Source organism: Tribolium madens, unplaced genomic scaffold (assembly GCF_015345945.1).
Source record: "Tribolium madens isolate multiple individuals breed KSU strain unplaced genomic scaffold, Tmad_KSU_1.1 Scaffold_3;HRSCAF=73;Tcas5.2_LG2, whole genome shotgun sequence".
NCBI classification, from domain to species: domain Eukaryota; kingdom Metazoa; phylum Arthropoda; class Insecta; order Coleoptera; family Tenebrionidae; genus Tribolium; species Tribolium madens.
Window position 1 is genome coordinate 11,601,816 of NW_025401006.1, and position 17,805 is coordinate 11,619,620.

The window sequence follows — 17,805 nt, forward strand, 5'->3', positions numbered from 1 at the left end:
TCTATGAAAGTAGAAGGGTTTTTCGGTTATTTGTCAAGACTTGTAAGATTATTTTACCAAAACAAGGCATAGAATAAGAAAATTGCGTTATTTTCCCTTGTTCTGAAACGAAAAAAAAAAAACAATCACATTTATCAATATTTCAGCTACGAAGGGCGTCAAGTCTGACACTACCTGTATTTTCGACCTACACACATTTGACATTCACGCAAAATCAATATCTGAAAACTAATTTCAATTTAATCCAACCGAGAAGACCATTCCATAATTAAAAACAGAAACAATTTGACCATAAGTTGGGTCAAGGTGTTGGTGCGTGCTTTTTAGACAAAATCATAAATCATTTGCAAGATAAGCTTGCTTGGCGAAATCCCTGAAGCGGATGCTGAAAAAAGCAACACAATGGTTGTTTCTGAAACGTTTTTTTAAGAAACTCGACTCGACTCTGATTGATTTTCGGATAACGATGAAGATTGGAATATAAATCGTTCAAGATAATGATATTCGTTGCAAACATTCGCCCATTATGTAAATTACAACGACGGTAATAACAATTAAGGTGCACTTAAGTAAAACAGGTAATTATTATTGGGAATTTATTTATTCATTTTAATTAAATTTAAATGTCATCTGAGCATAAAATGTATTTATCTTTTCAATCCACAGGGAGAAACAACTTTTAAATTATGGCGCAAACTTTGTTTTGTGTGATTATGACGGCAGAATTTAAATGTGCTCGTATTTAAATGGTTTTCAGGAGACGATTTCAGCAGCTGGAAGCTGAAAAACGATCATAGTTTATCATTCCTTTTACAGTTTCCATTTTTCGTAAACAGTGCGCTAGCTTTTCCAATATTCGCAGTTATCGTAAAAGCTCCTTGTCAAACAATCAATAACAAGGGTCAACATTATGCAGCATTGTACAAAAAAACATGCTTTTTTAACAAAATAAAAAATTGTGAAAGTGAAATATGTGACACAAATCTTAAATTTGCTCTTGATGTGGTCAAGTTAAAGCACTGCTACCCGTGAGTGTTATAACTCAATGTGTTCTCAATTTATCATTCTGAGTTTCAAAGGATTTGGCCACCGTTGAGACTAAAAGTTTCCACATCAAAATCGTGTTTTTTGGGAAACTCAGTAAAATAATTCTTACAACCCCTAATAGTTATTTAATAAATTAATTTGTTAACAAAAAAGATTAATTGYTACTGTTTAAAGCATGAATGAGRGGTAGCGAGTGAACGAATGAGTTGATTATAATATTTTTTGTACAAACACTTTTATTCTGGCGACAAAATTTGAAATTAATGCCAAATCAAAACCAGTTTAACTTCAATTCTTCAATTTCAACAAATTGCAATTTTGACAGCTATCTTAAAATTTATTGTAAATTAAATGTAAGAAAAACGGTGTAAATTCAGTAATAGGGTGCAATTTATACAGGGTGTCCCAGCGAGTTGAAAAAGTTCATTAGTGACCTTTAAATGGTAAAACTTAAAAAAATTATATAGGACATTGATAGATACTAATCTAGTSCATCGCCTAAAATTATTTCCAACTGTACAGCGTGTCCCAAAAATAAGTTACAATATACAAACTTGTGTTTTTTTAAATAAAACATCAAATAAGACGTTTTTTTCACGAAAACATGCACTTTTTAAAAATTTATTACACAAAAACTAAGACAGTTAGAACAAACTTTTTCTTACTTCTGTAGAGAAGGAAACACACTATAAGGTTGTAATATTTTTTTAGTGTGTTGAATTCGCAAAGATAAAAAAATGAAAGCGTTTGTTAAAAGTTCAATAACTTAAAAAATTTAAATNTTTTAAATAAAACATCATGTTAGCGTTTTTGGATGTAGATTTTTATGACAATGTTTTTAAGCTAAACTTTTATTGGTCGATTTTGCTTAGTTTTAAAAATAAGACGGTTTTTTTGACAAAAACATGCTTTTTTTAAAAATTTATTACACAAAAACTAAGACATCTAGAAATATTTTTTTTACTACCACAAAGAAGAAGGTACAAGCTATAAGGTTGTAATATTTTTTTAGTGTGTTGAATTCGCAAAGATAAAAAAATGAAAGCGTTTGTTAAAAGTTCAATAACTTAAAAAATTTAAATGAAACACCCTATTTATTATTTCTGCATTTAAGATTATTAAATTGTCTTTCTAAAATTATTTACTTTTAGGTGTTTATAATCAATAACTAAAAAGATATTTAACGTTAAACATTAAAAAAAAATAATTACAATTGTTTCAGTAGCCAAAAAAGTGCACAGTTGCACAAGGGATGGAAGAAATATCACTTAAAAATCACATTTGTGTTAAACTGAATCCATTATTCTTTATTTACCTAAAATACAGTTTTTGTGGACGAAAAAAATAAWGCAGTCACTATGGTGGATTTTTAGAAGCTTTAACAGAAAAATATTGTGTGTAACACGTACCTAAAGAGTTTTTGCGGCCTCAACTGCTATTTCAGACTCGGCTTCGCCTCGTCCCAAAACAACAAAAATAACTTCTTTAACGTGTTTGTACAGTTTGTTTTTCTCTTTACCTTTTAAATTACTTATTACAGGAGCACTAATTCGAAGAGAATAATTCAAAACAATCAAATATTAAGTGAGCTACGCGAATTTATTTCTGATTGTGAAAGTTCAACCTGTTTTATTCTCGTCAATAATTGAACCCTTGAGAGTAAGCAGAGTTGTAAAGTAAAGCAATGTTATATTTAACCGAGTTAGTATGTCCTAATTTAGAGTCTCAAAGAGTCAATAATTCACTTTCAGTTTTCAAAAAATTATAACAAACAAGAAATAAACGTGTAAATTTGCAGTTTTGTACAATAAAAGCTCTAACAGAGCAGTTCTCTGGACATTTATTTCCATTTGTGCAATTTGTGTTTAATTTTTTTTCTTTATTTTTGTTTTTTTTTAATTCCTTTAAATTAGCAACTAAATTACTACATTAAAACTTCAAGATGAGCAATTTATCACATTAAAGTACTTAGTCGGAAACCAGGCAAAAATGCTGTCATCTAGCAGTTCATAGCTAATAATTCTTATTACAAGAGCCGAAAACTCGAGAAGGTAATCATTTGGCCTTAAATTATGTCATAAAGCCGCAATTCTGTAGAACACAAATCATAAAACTTTAATCTTGAACTGCAAGGAAATTGAATTTCTGAGTGAAATTAATAGTTCAATAAATGCGAAGCTTGACAAAAATAAAACCGCTCATTTACCTGACACTTCGTCTTCTTCTGCAATTGCCATCGTTCTCTGTTGGTGCAATTTGCGCGTCAATTCAGCGATAACAGAGTGCAGCTCTGTCAGCTGTTCTTCGTATCTCTGCGCTTGTTCGTCCAATTGCTGCTGGAGTCTCTCCTGCAATAAAAAAGTCATTTTAGTCACACAATAGACCACTTTCTGCYATAAATTTTCTATCACGTATCCGCTTATAATACGTATTTGTATCAGATCCACGAAAACCCCAGAGAAATCATCGAAATGGCAGAGAAATTAACAATTAATCGAGACTAATTTTTTATTGAGTTTGGGAAAAATGCGACTTTTTACGAGTTTAGTGTCGAGTTATTTCGATAGACAACTTTACGCATTTCGCAGATGGCAAGGATCATTGCTGCACGTTGGGGGCGCTTGTTCTAGGTCAACTCCGGCGGAAAATCGATTTCGGGGTACGTCCTAGAATACACTCTTTCTTATCATAAGACACTTATTGAGTCTAATAATGCAAGTTGCCACATTCAAAAAAACGCCAAGTTGCCACTAGTTAAACCGGTTAATTAAATTTAATTAAATTGATCCGTTACTACCAAAGACAGCTCAATGTTTTGCTGGAGGATGAAAACCTAACATTGCAAAACTCTGTTTTTTTCTAAACGAAAGTGTCAAACAATTTAGAGACGAATGGTGGTATTCTGTAAAAAAAATACTTGCTATAGCGCTATAAGCTATCGACTATAAGTAAAAATCGAATTCCCTAAGAAAATATCACTCCAATTTTTGTTCTCTTATAATTATTGGTATCGTGTAAAGTTAATAATAGGTACATAGTTCAGTGATGGATGGTAACAATATTGCACTAATTGCATTATATTTATTATTAAATGAAGAAGAAAGGAGGTAATCTTGTGGACAATAATGAYCTTCTTACTACAAAAACTTTAATAAAAAAGAGTGTCTACTTAGAAAAAAGTTATTTTGCAAAAGATACAAGTAGGTTTTATGAAAATCGGTGTAATTTATGAATATGAGCTCAAAGTTGATGCAAAATTGTTACTTCTTCAACTCGTTTTTCAAAAACGGTGCAACCAATCTTACTAATTTAATTGCGTTTTTTCTCTTTGATGTTTATGTTGTATTCTCATTAATTAAAGAATGTTTAGCAAACCCACATTACAAATTGTGTCTAAATTTTAGCGGTGGTCTTTGCACACTTTTCGTCTTCAAATTTCCAAAAACTGTTTGCGATACCTAATTTMTCCCCGTTTTTGTGTTTTCATTTCTAAATTTTCTTAGACGATTTTMTTACTGAAATTTTATGTCATTTTTTATTAATTCAATTAAAAACTGGAACTGCCAACCTCCAAAAATTACCATGAATAAATTTGTTAAAACTGTTTGACATTTCCACTTAATAAAAAACAGACTTTAYGCTAATTACAGCGCTATAACTCGAATGTTTACATAGACGCTTAGAGAATACCAATTTTGATACGATTTTATAAGGACTTTAAAAATTTATATACAGAGCTCTATTAGCTATGGAATATACCAACTTATAAACTGTAGCAGATTTTTAGAGAATAGCCTAAGAAAACACAAAAACGGGGACAAATTTGGGACCGCCAACAGTTTTTGGTTTAAAGAAAAAAAATTCAAGCAAATGTCAAATAAAGACCACCGTTTTGATGAGAACGCAAAATAAACTAATGAGAAAAAACACAATTCAATTTTTTTGAGAAACGAGTGGAAAAAATAACAATTTTCAAACCAAAGCTAAAGAATTTAGAACATGCATCAACTTGGAGCTCATTTCAATAAAATACACAAAATTTATTGCCAATTTTCATAAAAATCAAAAGTTTGAGAAGAATTTAACAAAATTTGTGGCTGCTACCAATTTTTTCACCKAAACTGTGATGTGCGTATTAGTCCAATAAATGGGAATTGACGTGATGGATGTACCGGGAATTCTTTCATCATCGAAATTAAGAAGGAAGGGGGATTATTTATTTGCGGAAATGGTTTACAGCACATAAAGTTTTATCTGCCATAAAAGTTCAATAAACAAAAATGAAAACTTCGTTTTGCAAAAGTCACTGATAACAATTTCCTTGAGAAGTTACTTCAAAGCACGCAATATTGATATTAAGCGTTTGGGTATCTATTATTAAAGACGCAAATTACTTAATACGATTATTTGYGAAGTAAAATTAACACTAACAGTATTAAATAGGTCATAYCTTAGAACATGGGTTGAAATTTGCAATGACAATTAGGTAAATTAAGAAACTTGTAGCAAAACAAAAATGCACTTCAAGTATCCAAAATGAGACTGGCAACAGTAAAACAGGTGAAGAAACAACAATATAAATTGCGAATTATTTTGAGAATTTACAGTACCAGTGTAATAACGGATAACTACTTTTGCTACCATTTAGAAAATGCCTCCATTCCCATCACAAAATAAGTAGTTTCAAAATTTTTTCTAAGTTGTAAATTTATTAATACTCATAGTGAAAAAAAAAACAAAGAAAATAATGGCCTTTTAAAACATTTTTCTTTTGTTATCTATTTAACTCCATCAAGTTCCAATTTAAAATTCTGAATAGATAACTTTTCATTAAAAAAATTAGGACAATCAGTTTTTGAAGGCATCATTTCTGATGATGGTGATAAAAATAAAGAAAATGTGATTCTGTTGAATAGAAACTATGCAGTTTATGAGGATAGTAAAATATCTAGACGTTGAGCGCGTTAATTGTCAAGATTTATTAACACTGAATAATAAACGAGTTAGCTACAACCTAATTGACTAGCAAAAATCTAATTTACTTAGCATTTCATTTCAACATCAGCGAAGTTGTTTTTAACATCAAAAAAGAAGACTGGATAATTTTTCCTCTCATAAAACTACATATTTGAAAAATGCAATATTTCATAGCTAATACCAGTTTTACAATATATGCATGAAGAGAAACAAATTTCCATATTTAAATATCATTTTATGACAAATAACGTGTAAAACAAGAATTATATTTGACGTGAATATTACAGAAAATGACACTTTGCCGGAGGTAGAAACAGGTATGAAACATGTAGAAATTGCCTAAAATTTCAGCCAATATGTCTGGACAAATATTTGTACAGAACTGTCTTGTTTTTCAGGAAAGCCTGTATGATAAAAATCCGGTTTCAAAAGTTTTTTAACGTTTTGTTTACCCTAAAACAGTTMGGTTTATGTTCAATTTTGTAAAATCAATATTCTCAACGTTTTCCCATTTTCATTGTTTATTTCTTATTAGATTTGAGTTCCTCAACTTGCAAATTAGGACGTATATTTCGAACGAAAACTGAATATCATACATTATTAGTTATTCTCGACTTCCAGTTTAATTATCATCTGCAATTATAGTATGTATAGTTTTCACCTCAATGTTTTGTTAGAAAAGCACAAAGTCAAAGTTTTATCTGTTTAATTAAATTAAATTCATATTTCTCGTGTCGATGAGAAAAAATCGACCACCTGGTACTTTGAACTAAATCCGTCTCCTATAAATTTTGAAGTTAGACTTTGATTTAGGAGATATTAAAACATTGCGTGCTTAGAAATAATTCTAGTTTCTGAATTGAAGTGATACACTATCTGTTCTACAAGATATAATATTTTAGTAAAATATTTTATTGTTTTGAGTTTTAAAAATAAAAAATAAAATTTTTAATGATTCTACAGTTGTCATAGTTTTATGAAATGGTTGACCTACATATTTTGTGAATACATCCCTGGATTACGTATGCAGCTAGCGTCGACTCTCAGTCACGTAATCGCCAATGAATGCTTTTATTATTATATCTAGGTATAGAAATAAAAATTTCGAGTTCATTTCGATTATTTTTTATAGCCATAAATCCTTGCTGGATTACCACTTGAGAAAGCTTGCGTATTAATAATTCAGAGCGCTATCAAAATTTTCCTAAATTTTATAATCTAATAAGTAATAAAGTCGACGAGAAACGCATTAAATAAATTTTTAATATCAACCCATTATTCCGGAGAAGCTTGGCAGGTTTTGTGCAAGAGCTTGAAATATTACCCAGAACTACACGCAAATAATTCAGATAGTAGCTTGCTTATTTGATTTCTTTGCTTCAGCAAGACCTCTGAAGCACTTACAAAACAAATGTATCGATTTCTAGAATCCAATTTCTCGATCAAAGAGTCCATTCCCTCCCAAATAGCACCTTTTTAGAAACAACTTCATTAGCTCTAAAACGGAAAACRAACAAAAATGATAACGTTTTCATGTAGCCTCCTGAAATAAACAAAATCCAAATTGGTCCGCTGAACTAACGATTAGATCAACGAATTTTATTATTTCGTGTCTGTTGTCCCTTTTCGGCCACTTCCTGTGGTAAACTTAACCATGAATTTTTGTCGCGAATTGAATGCTTCATCGATTGCTGTACATTTCCTGCACTTAACTACGAAATTTGATTTACGAACGAAATTGAACATTTGCTATGTAATATCCTTTTTGGCGAACTACAGTTTTCCTACTCTTAAATCACCAGCTTTTGCGCGGTAATATTGCGAAAAGTTTTTACTATTTATAATACCAAACGAGGGACCGGAAGAAACTTAATTATCTCGGGAATGGTAACAAGTTCATTTTTAAATTTAGAAGACTTATCTTGTCATCGTGATTATCCAAAAAAAAAAGTTTGTCTACACAAAAACGCCCAAATAAAGCCTCAGTAACTCTCTTTGAAATGTAAATGAACGTGTAAACGATTCTTTCATATTCCAAAGGGTTACAAAGCAAAGCCAGTTTCATGAGTTGCCTTGTACGGGGATGGTGCTAGAGGGATAAATCAAATAGAGTGACGTAACTGGAGGTTGCACTTAAGTTGTTCGGGCGAATCCTTTATTTAGACAGGAAGTAGCCACTAAATTAGGCACAGGAACGGCCATATTTCCACAAAGAATTCGCATACGAGTTTTGAATGCGTCTCTTGCATTATAATTTAATTTATTCAACCATCTCGCAGCCCTGGTGACAAAAATTCAAGTGTCTTTAAAAACACTCACGAGGTTTGTTCAGTCAAGGACTTTAAGGGTAATAACAGGCTAACTTCGAAAATAAAACACAAAAAACGGTGTTTTATAGCTTGTTAAATAGTGCATTAGAATATCCCGAAAAGAAAATGTAATCTCCTCCCTCGGGTTATTGCATAAGAGCTGCACCTGAGAGTTGAATTCACGTGCACCTAGCTTGTCATTAATTTTCTAGGAGAAAATCTTCTCGAGGTAAAACTAATTTTCCAATGTGGTAGAAATGAAAGTTAAATAATATATAAACATTTCATGGTATGGTTTGCGCAGAATTCAATCGATTTTGGACAGTTTTAGTAACACCTTTGGTTAATTAAGAAATCTTTTGCGAAAATAAATAATTTTTTCGCATTCATTCACATGATCTAGAGACATTATAAAAAAGTGAAAAAACTTCTCTTTCTAAAATTCTGGTTTCTTAACAATTTTTCTTAATATTGATAAAGTATTCTGCTTAAAAAAAAATTTTCGTTTGAATAAAATATGAAGAAAAGTATAATAAAAAAATAAAAATACTTGCCGCGAAATCTGTTATGAATATAAATTATTTATTTAAGAAAAGCAACTACAAAATCTTTTTTTGTATTATTTTAAAGACCAAGAAAAACGTTAACAAAAAATATTTTTAAAAGTTAAAAAATGTCACAAAAGTGACCACTTTTATGACCAAGTCACAAGTAAAAGTTTACCTTTCGACTATAAAATAAAAAGTCTATTTTTGCACCTAAGCGTTTTTACTTTTACCACGAAATTTACCAATGTTGTCTTTTTCACTGCTTCAGCAATTTCTGGAGAGGTTCATTTTAAATTATCAGGATTCGCCATTTTGCACTACTAACTGCACTAGTTAAATTAATAAACCCTTTCGAAATTATTCGTTTAACTTCGCCACATCACTTTTACCCCTAATAACATAATATACTACTAATAAAAAAGAAAAAAAAAACGTTAGCAAAAAATAAAGAATAACTTTTTTCTTTTTCTGTCATAATTCTTCTAGCATTCAACGGCTATTTAAAATTTCTTTCTGCAGTTAATAATCGTTTTTTTTTTTAAAACTTAGCGGTTATATTATACAGGAAGCGCCAGAACTCGCGTAAGTAAGATAAGATACCAGGAACATGAAAAAAATGTTTAAAAAATTCTATCTGTCAAAAAATTTTGACATATATCTTTTGCCTTTTTTTATGTCTATTTAATGATACTTTTCCAACAGAAATAAATAGAGTCAAAGTTCAAAATTGAACCTTTCATAACTTCAAAATTTTTATACATAGAATTTTTTAAACATTTTTCCCATGTTCCTGGTATAGTACCTTACATGGCATTTTTCTCGGAGGCGCGAGTTCTGGCGCACCCGCTTTTTGTTGGTCACAAGTATAAAGCTCTAATTTGGGTGAAAAATTTATTCCATGTCTGAAATAATTTCCATTATAGTCATGAATAACGCCATTTCTTTGTAATCCAAATCAGTAATAATCACTTCTTTTTTGGCACTCTATTGATTCGACACAACCCCCGGATTTGGAAATCCGGACAATCACGCCATTTGTTTAGGGTGCAATTAACTATTCGTTTAAAAATAGCGGCGCAGTTCACGAGTTTAATATTTGTTTTGCGAAAATTTTAATTATGTCAACAGCTGACATAAAATATTGTTACAATGCTATTTGAAAATGTTTCCTTTCATGTTATTATACTGTTCCTGAAAGGCTTTTGTTACGATTCAAACCCTTTTATTTCGTTACCAAAAACGTACAAACTAGATATTGTAAAGACTATAAATAAATAAGATTGTAGTTTTTTCACTAATAAGTTGTAGTGCAACTTAGAAAACTGTACTAGTAAAAAAATAATAAATTTAAAGCTAATGCGGCAATATATTACTTGCTCGCAATGTTTCCACCAAATAAATATTGGGACTTTGTAGAAAACAGACTTGTAAAGTGTGATTTTTCCGTTTTATTGTGGAGGAATTTAAATCTCAGACTGGTTCTTGAAACCTCCTCAAAAGAGTTGGAAGATTACATTTATTTCATGAGTTGCAAATCTCCCTAAAGCTGCCTCAAAGAGTAATCTAATTGAATTTAGATTTTTCAGCGGTGCGCTTTCAATATAATAATAGATATTTGTTCTATTACTAACAATAATAATACGAAGCTATTCAAATGCAATCGATAAAGCACAAGCCCACCCATATTTAATACATCTACTTGTGGTGAGGCCGGTCAACGAACATTTAATCACAATCGCAATTAGCAATTTAAGGCATACATAAATGGTAGACGTAAAATCGAATTTATCTAGCTAGGGGGCTAATATTTTCACCATGACATAACCGGCAAGTTTGTCATGCATTCAGGAATAAAATTGCAAGATTTATTTTGTCATTCATGTGACAAATTCATTCAATAAAAACTATTGGATTCGTTTAAAATAAATCAAAGCTCGTGAATGCCGACTCAATCCAAAAATTTACTTTGTAAAATTGTATAAAACTGAAAAATATACGACGACACGTTACGTGATTTACAACTTCCATTTAGCAAGGAAATAAAGTTTTCACACGTGGGTGTGGGTTCGTACCTTGCAAAATATATTTCACGTTAATAGAAAATTAATTATTTGCGACCCACGCCCGTTTTATCTGCAAACTCAAAGTGTCGCTGCTAATAATCATCATTTCTCAATGTTCAACGTAAGAACACACGTTTATTTTTATAAATCTCCCGGATTCCGGAGTGTTTTATATGAAACCGAGGAATTATCTACACAAACAAATACTAAAAATAACGCAATTCAGAGTCGATATCTCGAAATATCAACACATCTTAAATGAAAGAGGGTTGTCGAGAGGCATCCGAGAATGCTGTGTTTCCTTCCTTTTCAGGACAGTTCAGAGAATCGGTGCCGAATTTCGCATTATTCGGTAATTTCAATAAGCAACTTGAGAAAAATGTGTATAACTAATTCCAATTTCAAAAAACAAGCAATTCCAAAAAAAATTTACCAAAATTCAACGTAATTTTCAAAAGAAATTATCTCCGATAATTCAAAAAAAAAATCAGTAATTTCAGAAAAAATGCAGTAATTGACAAATAATTCAAGTAATTCCACATAATCCAAAGATAATTTTAAAATTCCAAATAATTCCAAGCAATTTCAGTTAAGTTAAGTTAGCGCCCCTCGCAAATTTCTAATACGAACAAAAATTAGAAAAATAAACTAACAATGTGATTAAATCCAACCGCATTCGAAAATGTTTTGTAGAAATTCTAGGGGGCTCGCGGCATAGCCGTTTTCCCCCGTACAAAACTCACACGATCGGATTCGCATTAGAAAAATAAAAAAAAATTAAAAAACTGCAATATTTTTAATAATTAACTTTAATGTAAATTGAAACATACAGATGTTGTAGTTCTTACATATTCTAGAGAGACATTAACAAAATGATAATTATTTTCAATCTAAAGTTTTCAAACTAAACGCTAAGTAAATGGGTAACGTAAATCTTTGAACTCCTATAATAACAGAATTCTAGACTCGCTTCAAGTTTGTGTTATTTCGATACACGAAAAGTAATTACTTTTATTACAACTGTTCAACTTCACATCAATTTGTTCTTGTAACTGACAAAAACTCTTGCTATATCGGATGTTTAAAAAATGTGTGGCATAATTTTAACCACGAAACTCCTCTACAAATAAGAATAAATAGCATAGAATTTACTGACTTTCCTCAAAAAACAGAAACATTACAACTTTCCAAAAAATCGGTATAAAAATTGATTTTTTGTAAATATTTTTATTATCGTTTATCCGATTATTATCAAACTTTACACGTTAAAGGACAAAAAGACACTCTTTGATATGATTCAAACGGAAGTCTTGTAAAAGCTATAGATTTCCGGTGACAATGGGACTCTCCCAGTTTTTGGGTCATAACTCTTTTTTCAGCCTATTAACACGTATTTTTGATGCCAAAAAATGAAAGCCCAATCATTTTTCTTATAAAAAAGGTACTCCTATTCGATATCGCCAAAAATGACATTAATTGTGACAGCATTGACAGCTATGATATTCGTAGTGGATTGTTTCCAAGGTAAATGGTACGCTCAAAATTCATACTTTTTGATTTTGCAGCGCGGTGTAGAGTTTAGATTAAACGGTACATTTTGTCGATATGGAAAAAAGTAATTTTTTATAAAAAAATTGGGCTTTCAATTTTTGGTATCAAAAATACGTGTTAATAGGGTGAAAAAAAAAGTTATAACCCAAAAACTAAAAAGGTCCCATTGTCACCGGAAGGTTTTATGAGATTTCTGTACACATCATATCAAAAAAAAAAAAAAATTTCATACCTATTTTTTTGGAAGGCTGTAATGTTTCTGTTTCTTGAGGAAAGTCAGTAAATTCTATGCTATCTATTCTTATTTGTAGAGGAGTATTCGTGGTTAAAATTATGCCACATATTTTTGAAACATCCCATATAATTAATAATTTAGAAAATTTTTAATGGTGTATTTTTTCTCGAAAAATGTCTCGTATTTAATCGGATAAACGATAATAAAAATATTTCCAAACAATCATTTTTCATACCGATTTTTTGGAAAGATGTAATGTTTCTGTTTATTGAGGAAAGTCAGTAAATTCTATGCTATTTATTCTTATTTGTAGAGGCGTATTCGTAGTTAAAATTATGCCACATATTTGAAACATCCGATATACTTAATTATTAATTTAGAAAATTTTTAATGGTGTATTTTTTCTCGAAAAATGTCTCGTATTTAACGTGAAATACTGTTTTCTAAGTCTGATTTGGTAGAAACCAACCAACGCAGTGTAATAATTTAATAACCAAGTTTACATCAATTACCTGTGGTCAAAAACAATGTTGCAATTAATTGCAATAGTTGCACAATGGACCTTAATTTGAGTTCATCTCTTATTTGCACGAACTCCCGGAATAAATTTAATTTTAAACCATGCCAAAAGCTCGTGAAAAAGCACAAACTGGCACATAAATCATAAAAATCCTCCATCGGATGATACATACGCAATTTCCAGGACACAGATTGTGGCTCGGCGCTTTTGTAATCGCTTCACAAGGGCTGGACGGTGACTTGTTGGTTTCCAAAGGGGGCGGTTGTTCGCATTCCACATGATGCTGCGATCCTGGACAACACAGCCACGACCTCCTCGGCAAATCCCCCGTGTAGGGCTCATCGTAGGTCCTCTCCTCCTTATCGCTCTTACTAATTGTGTACAAATGTCCAAAACTCAAATCCCTCCCGAAATGCCCTCCCACACAACACTTTCCGTGATCGGCCACACCAAAATTGCAATTCTTGTAACTCAACTCATATTCGGTTAGAAAATTCGGTCGGCCGTCGTGGAGGATCTTCCCGTAGAGGAAATTCGGATGCATGTGGGTCTCGGTGTTAATGACGTCATCGCGTTGTTCGGGAGTTTTCAATGGGAATTTTTCGGGACTGGGAGAACCCGTGCAAGTGTCAACGGGGTTGAATATGTAAGTGGTGAGGCAGCTTTTGTCGCCTCCACTTTCAACGGTTAGTTCGGTGCCCGCCAGCCTGATTTTTTTCTTCTTTGATACTCTTATCGAAACATAGATGAGCTAAATTTCCATCAAGCATTGAGGTTTTTGACCAGTTTCGAGTTATCGATTTTTGTTGGTAATGCAATTTGTAGGTTGATTTTTTAAATTATTAATCAATATAATACTTCTTGTATTTTCTATTACTAATTGCTTTAACGTTGTAATTGTATATCATTACAAGAATTGCTTGAAATACCTAACGGTTAATTATTGCAATTATTATCACATCCAGTTCCAGACCATATTACAGTTAATGCTCACTTATGAATATGGTAAAACAAAGCAATAGCGCTATTAGAATTCAATACAAGTACTAAAACTTGGTGGCTTTTTGCTTATCACATAGTTTCATCAATAAAGCTAATTTAGTTGGTTGTGAATGTTCAGGTGTTAGTAATACAATTAGTTAGTTTCAGAGTATTTATTACGACCACTAAAGTAATTAGTAGTTATTTATGAATCAAGGGAATAAACAACGAGAATATAGGTATCAAAGAGTTTGTTTATGTCAAAAAACACTCAAAAGATTCAATATATTCAATTCCAGTTTATTTTAAAAGTAAAAATCGGTATTTCATTTATTTTATATCCAAGAGAATAAAGTACCAAATTATTAGTCAAATATGAGGGAATAAAGGGACGCTTTATTCCCTGTTGGGAGAAAAACAATCAATGTACTGGGTGTTACTATAATGTACGTTTTTTTAATCATTTGCCTTCTGACAATAATAATAGATAAAAATTAATGTATATAAAAATTGCAATCGTGTTTTGAGAATGAAACTTTGTATTTATTGTTTTTGAGATTTTTTGTCAAAATGGCAACTTATATAAAAAAAATCTATAAAAATTGAATAAAAGGTAGATAATTGTAATCCCTAGAAAATACTGTTTGTAAAAAAAGTTTATTTGAAAAAATTAAAAATTTGGCAAAAAGGTTTCGAAAAAATTTATTCTTGAGAAACATTACATTTTTATAATATTTTATTATTCATTAAGTATTTTTTTAATAAATAATTTAAGCAGAAAACGTCAGGTTTCATACTTTCGGTTCACCAGTAATAAAAATAATAAGAATATTTAATGTAAAATTCATTTTGTAAAAGAAAACATTAAGTGTTTTTATAGCGCGTGAGAATGTTAATTTTTATCGAAACCGTAGATCAAAACGTAAAATTCACTCCAACGCGCCATAAAAATACAAATTCCGACACGAAATGTAAACAACATTTTTTTTAATTGCATTAATTTGGAATTACATTGATTAGAGTAAAAAGAAACCTTTATAAACAATCTGGGTTTCCCTGCTATAATGCAAAAATAAGACTGCTTAATGTAATACTAAATTAGTTTTTATTTTGCTACTAAAAATTTGATTTTATGTTTCTCTTTGTTTTTCCTCATATGTGGAATAACTAAACTTTTTATCATTTATTTATTACAAGCTATATGAAAATACGAAAATAAATATTTTGATAAATAAATAGCATCTACAGTTTTATTTGTCAGTTTAGTTTATTGTTTCTTTATTATAATTAATTTTTTTACTAAAATGAATTGAATAAAATGTTAGGTACTTATAATTCCTTAAGAATTTAAGCACATAATAATCTTTACATAAAACAAAAATAATTACTTCATTCTGGACAATATAACAACAAAACAAAACAAATAAATTTCAAATCAAAAATAAAAATTCGTGCTCTTTGTGATTTTTAAATTACATTTAACAGAGTTGACTGGAAAAGTTCATTTCCACTTATTATAGAGATTTGTCACTTAGATGCTGTTATTGAAAGTCATCAAAAAATCATTTAGAGATATTGCTGTTGCAAGTATGGTGTAATTACATAAGCTTCGTTTCGTCTCTTTCCCTCTAATAATTAAATTTAAAAAGCCGGAGTTTTGTTATCATAATCAAACATTTAAGAAAATTAAAACAGAGAACAACATGAAAAAAGACCGTTTCAGTAAAAACTATACATCGTTTCCTAGTTTACATTTCTGGTTATTAATAGCGAAGTGAAAATATTTTCTCAGTAATTTACCACCAACTGAAGAATATTTCCACTCATTCTATTTTAAAATTAATCATGCGTAGGGTACTTCAAACAGTGCTTTATTTTTGTGATTTAATTAAAGTAAAAGTGACGAAAATGGCTCCAGAAATGTATTTCTGACAAAAACAAGCAACTTTTCACATCTCCTTTGTCTTTTCATGATTTAATTGAGCACGACTCATCACGAATTTCGTTGTGGTCTAAACCACGAAATTGGAACTGAAAGACTCAACTACCTGTACTGAATTTAATTAAAATTTGATTAACACAAAAACTATAATTATCGATGAAATTCAAGCTGAAAGCACATTAACCAAATTAGTGTAGTTTACATTCACTTTCTCTTTAGTAAAGCACTTCATCGAATAGTCTCGAAATAGTTTGTTGAGACAATGTTTGTTGTTTCGAGTTTTATTTGCCTATCGTGTAACAGCATCTTCTTTCAATGGAAACGAAACGAGCGAAAACATAATGCTTCGAAATGTGTAAAGTGCTTTCCATTTCTTACCCCACAATATGTTCATTCAAAAAAGCACACCTTTCGGTGACGCAGCCAAGTGTACCAACTTTGGAGGAAACGACGATCATATATTACCCCGTTTTAGTCACTGCTGACGCACACGAAATAATTCAAACGTGAGACTCACCTTAAGGGCAAGTTTATATAAATTCACGATGGTTTCGGATATCGGCAACTGTTGCTCATATTTTTATTGATAAGGCGTCGAAATCTTTCCAATCATTCAAAAAAATCAAAAAAATCTCAGAGATATTTAGCAAAACTAAATTTGTAAACCAAAAATGCCATTGAAATATTTGTTAAAAAAATGAAAATGTTTCATTTCAACAACTTAAAGTTTATGTCTTCATTTAGGTACACCCGGGGAAAAAACTATTCACCAGTCTTTTTGCTCACACTGCGCTTTGTTGCAATAGTGTTTCCGACTAACTAGTTGAGGAGCAGGTAATATGTCGAAAGATTATTATTTAGGAAATTGGTCCGGACTCGAAGATACACGTTTCTTCAAAACGGTCTTTTTCTGAAAATTTCTTTAATGAGTATAAATTATTAAATGGTGATTATAATAATTTGCAAAATGACACTAAGCAAATTTTAGAGAAAAAAATGCATGCCTATGTATTTCATTACSTTAACAAAAWTTTTGTGATTTACTTTTAATTTTATTAACAAATAGCTACTTTTTTCCCTTTTTTACATTTATTTTTATTACTTCTAAACAAAGCAAAAAACCCAAAGTGGTAAATTAAATACCATATTTTACGCTAACACTGCAAAAGAAAAACATTTTTTGTTTCACCTGAAACCAGTAAGTCTGTCTTTTTAAAAGTTCATTATTTTCACTCAGTGGAAATTTTTTTTTGTTACAGACGATAATTTTTCTGCTTTCTGCACAAATGCCTCCGATTTAAAATTTATTTAAATTCAAATTGTTGCTGAATTATTGCAAAATTATTACTATATAGGTCTAAATAGGTCTTAAAAACATTTCACTCGCATTTAGACTTCTTTTCTAAAAATTTAGGGAGCATGAGTGACAAACAAGACGAGCGTTTTCATCAAGATCTGAAGGGTTTTCGAAGATCGACACGAAGGTTTTTGGGATGAAAATATGTTAGTAGATTACTGTTGTTGGATTGTTATAAAGAAAACTGATCCAAAAAGTATAATAAAACCAAGTAAAATAACTCATTTTTAATTTGTTTTTTGGCGGTTTTTGTATTTTTGTTAATTACATATTTC

The 17,805-nt window shown here is 30.6% G+C and overlaps 1 protein-coding gene across 2 annotated transcripts in view; it reads right to left on the reverse strand.

Moving 5' to 3' along the window:
- The window catches only part of LOC123007283 (colorectal mutant cancer protein), a 38,601-nt gene that overhangs the window by 8,961 nt on the left and 11,835 nt on the right, over nt 1-17,805 (reverse strand). The window contains exons 2-3 of one of the 2 annotated variants that reach the window (XM_044402489.1): nt 13,423-14,001; nt 3,254-3,395 (exon numbers count right to left, since the gene is read on the reverse strand). In XM_044402489.1, coding sequence (XP_044258424.1) covers nt 3,254-3,395; nt 13,423-13,794 — 514 coding nt within the window. In that variant the 5' untranslated portion in view covers nt 13,795-14,001. The remainder of the gene's footprint in view (nt 1-3,253; nt 3,396-13,422; nt 14,002-17,805) is intronic. The other variant, XM_044402487.1, reaches the window with a different exon arrangement.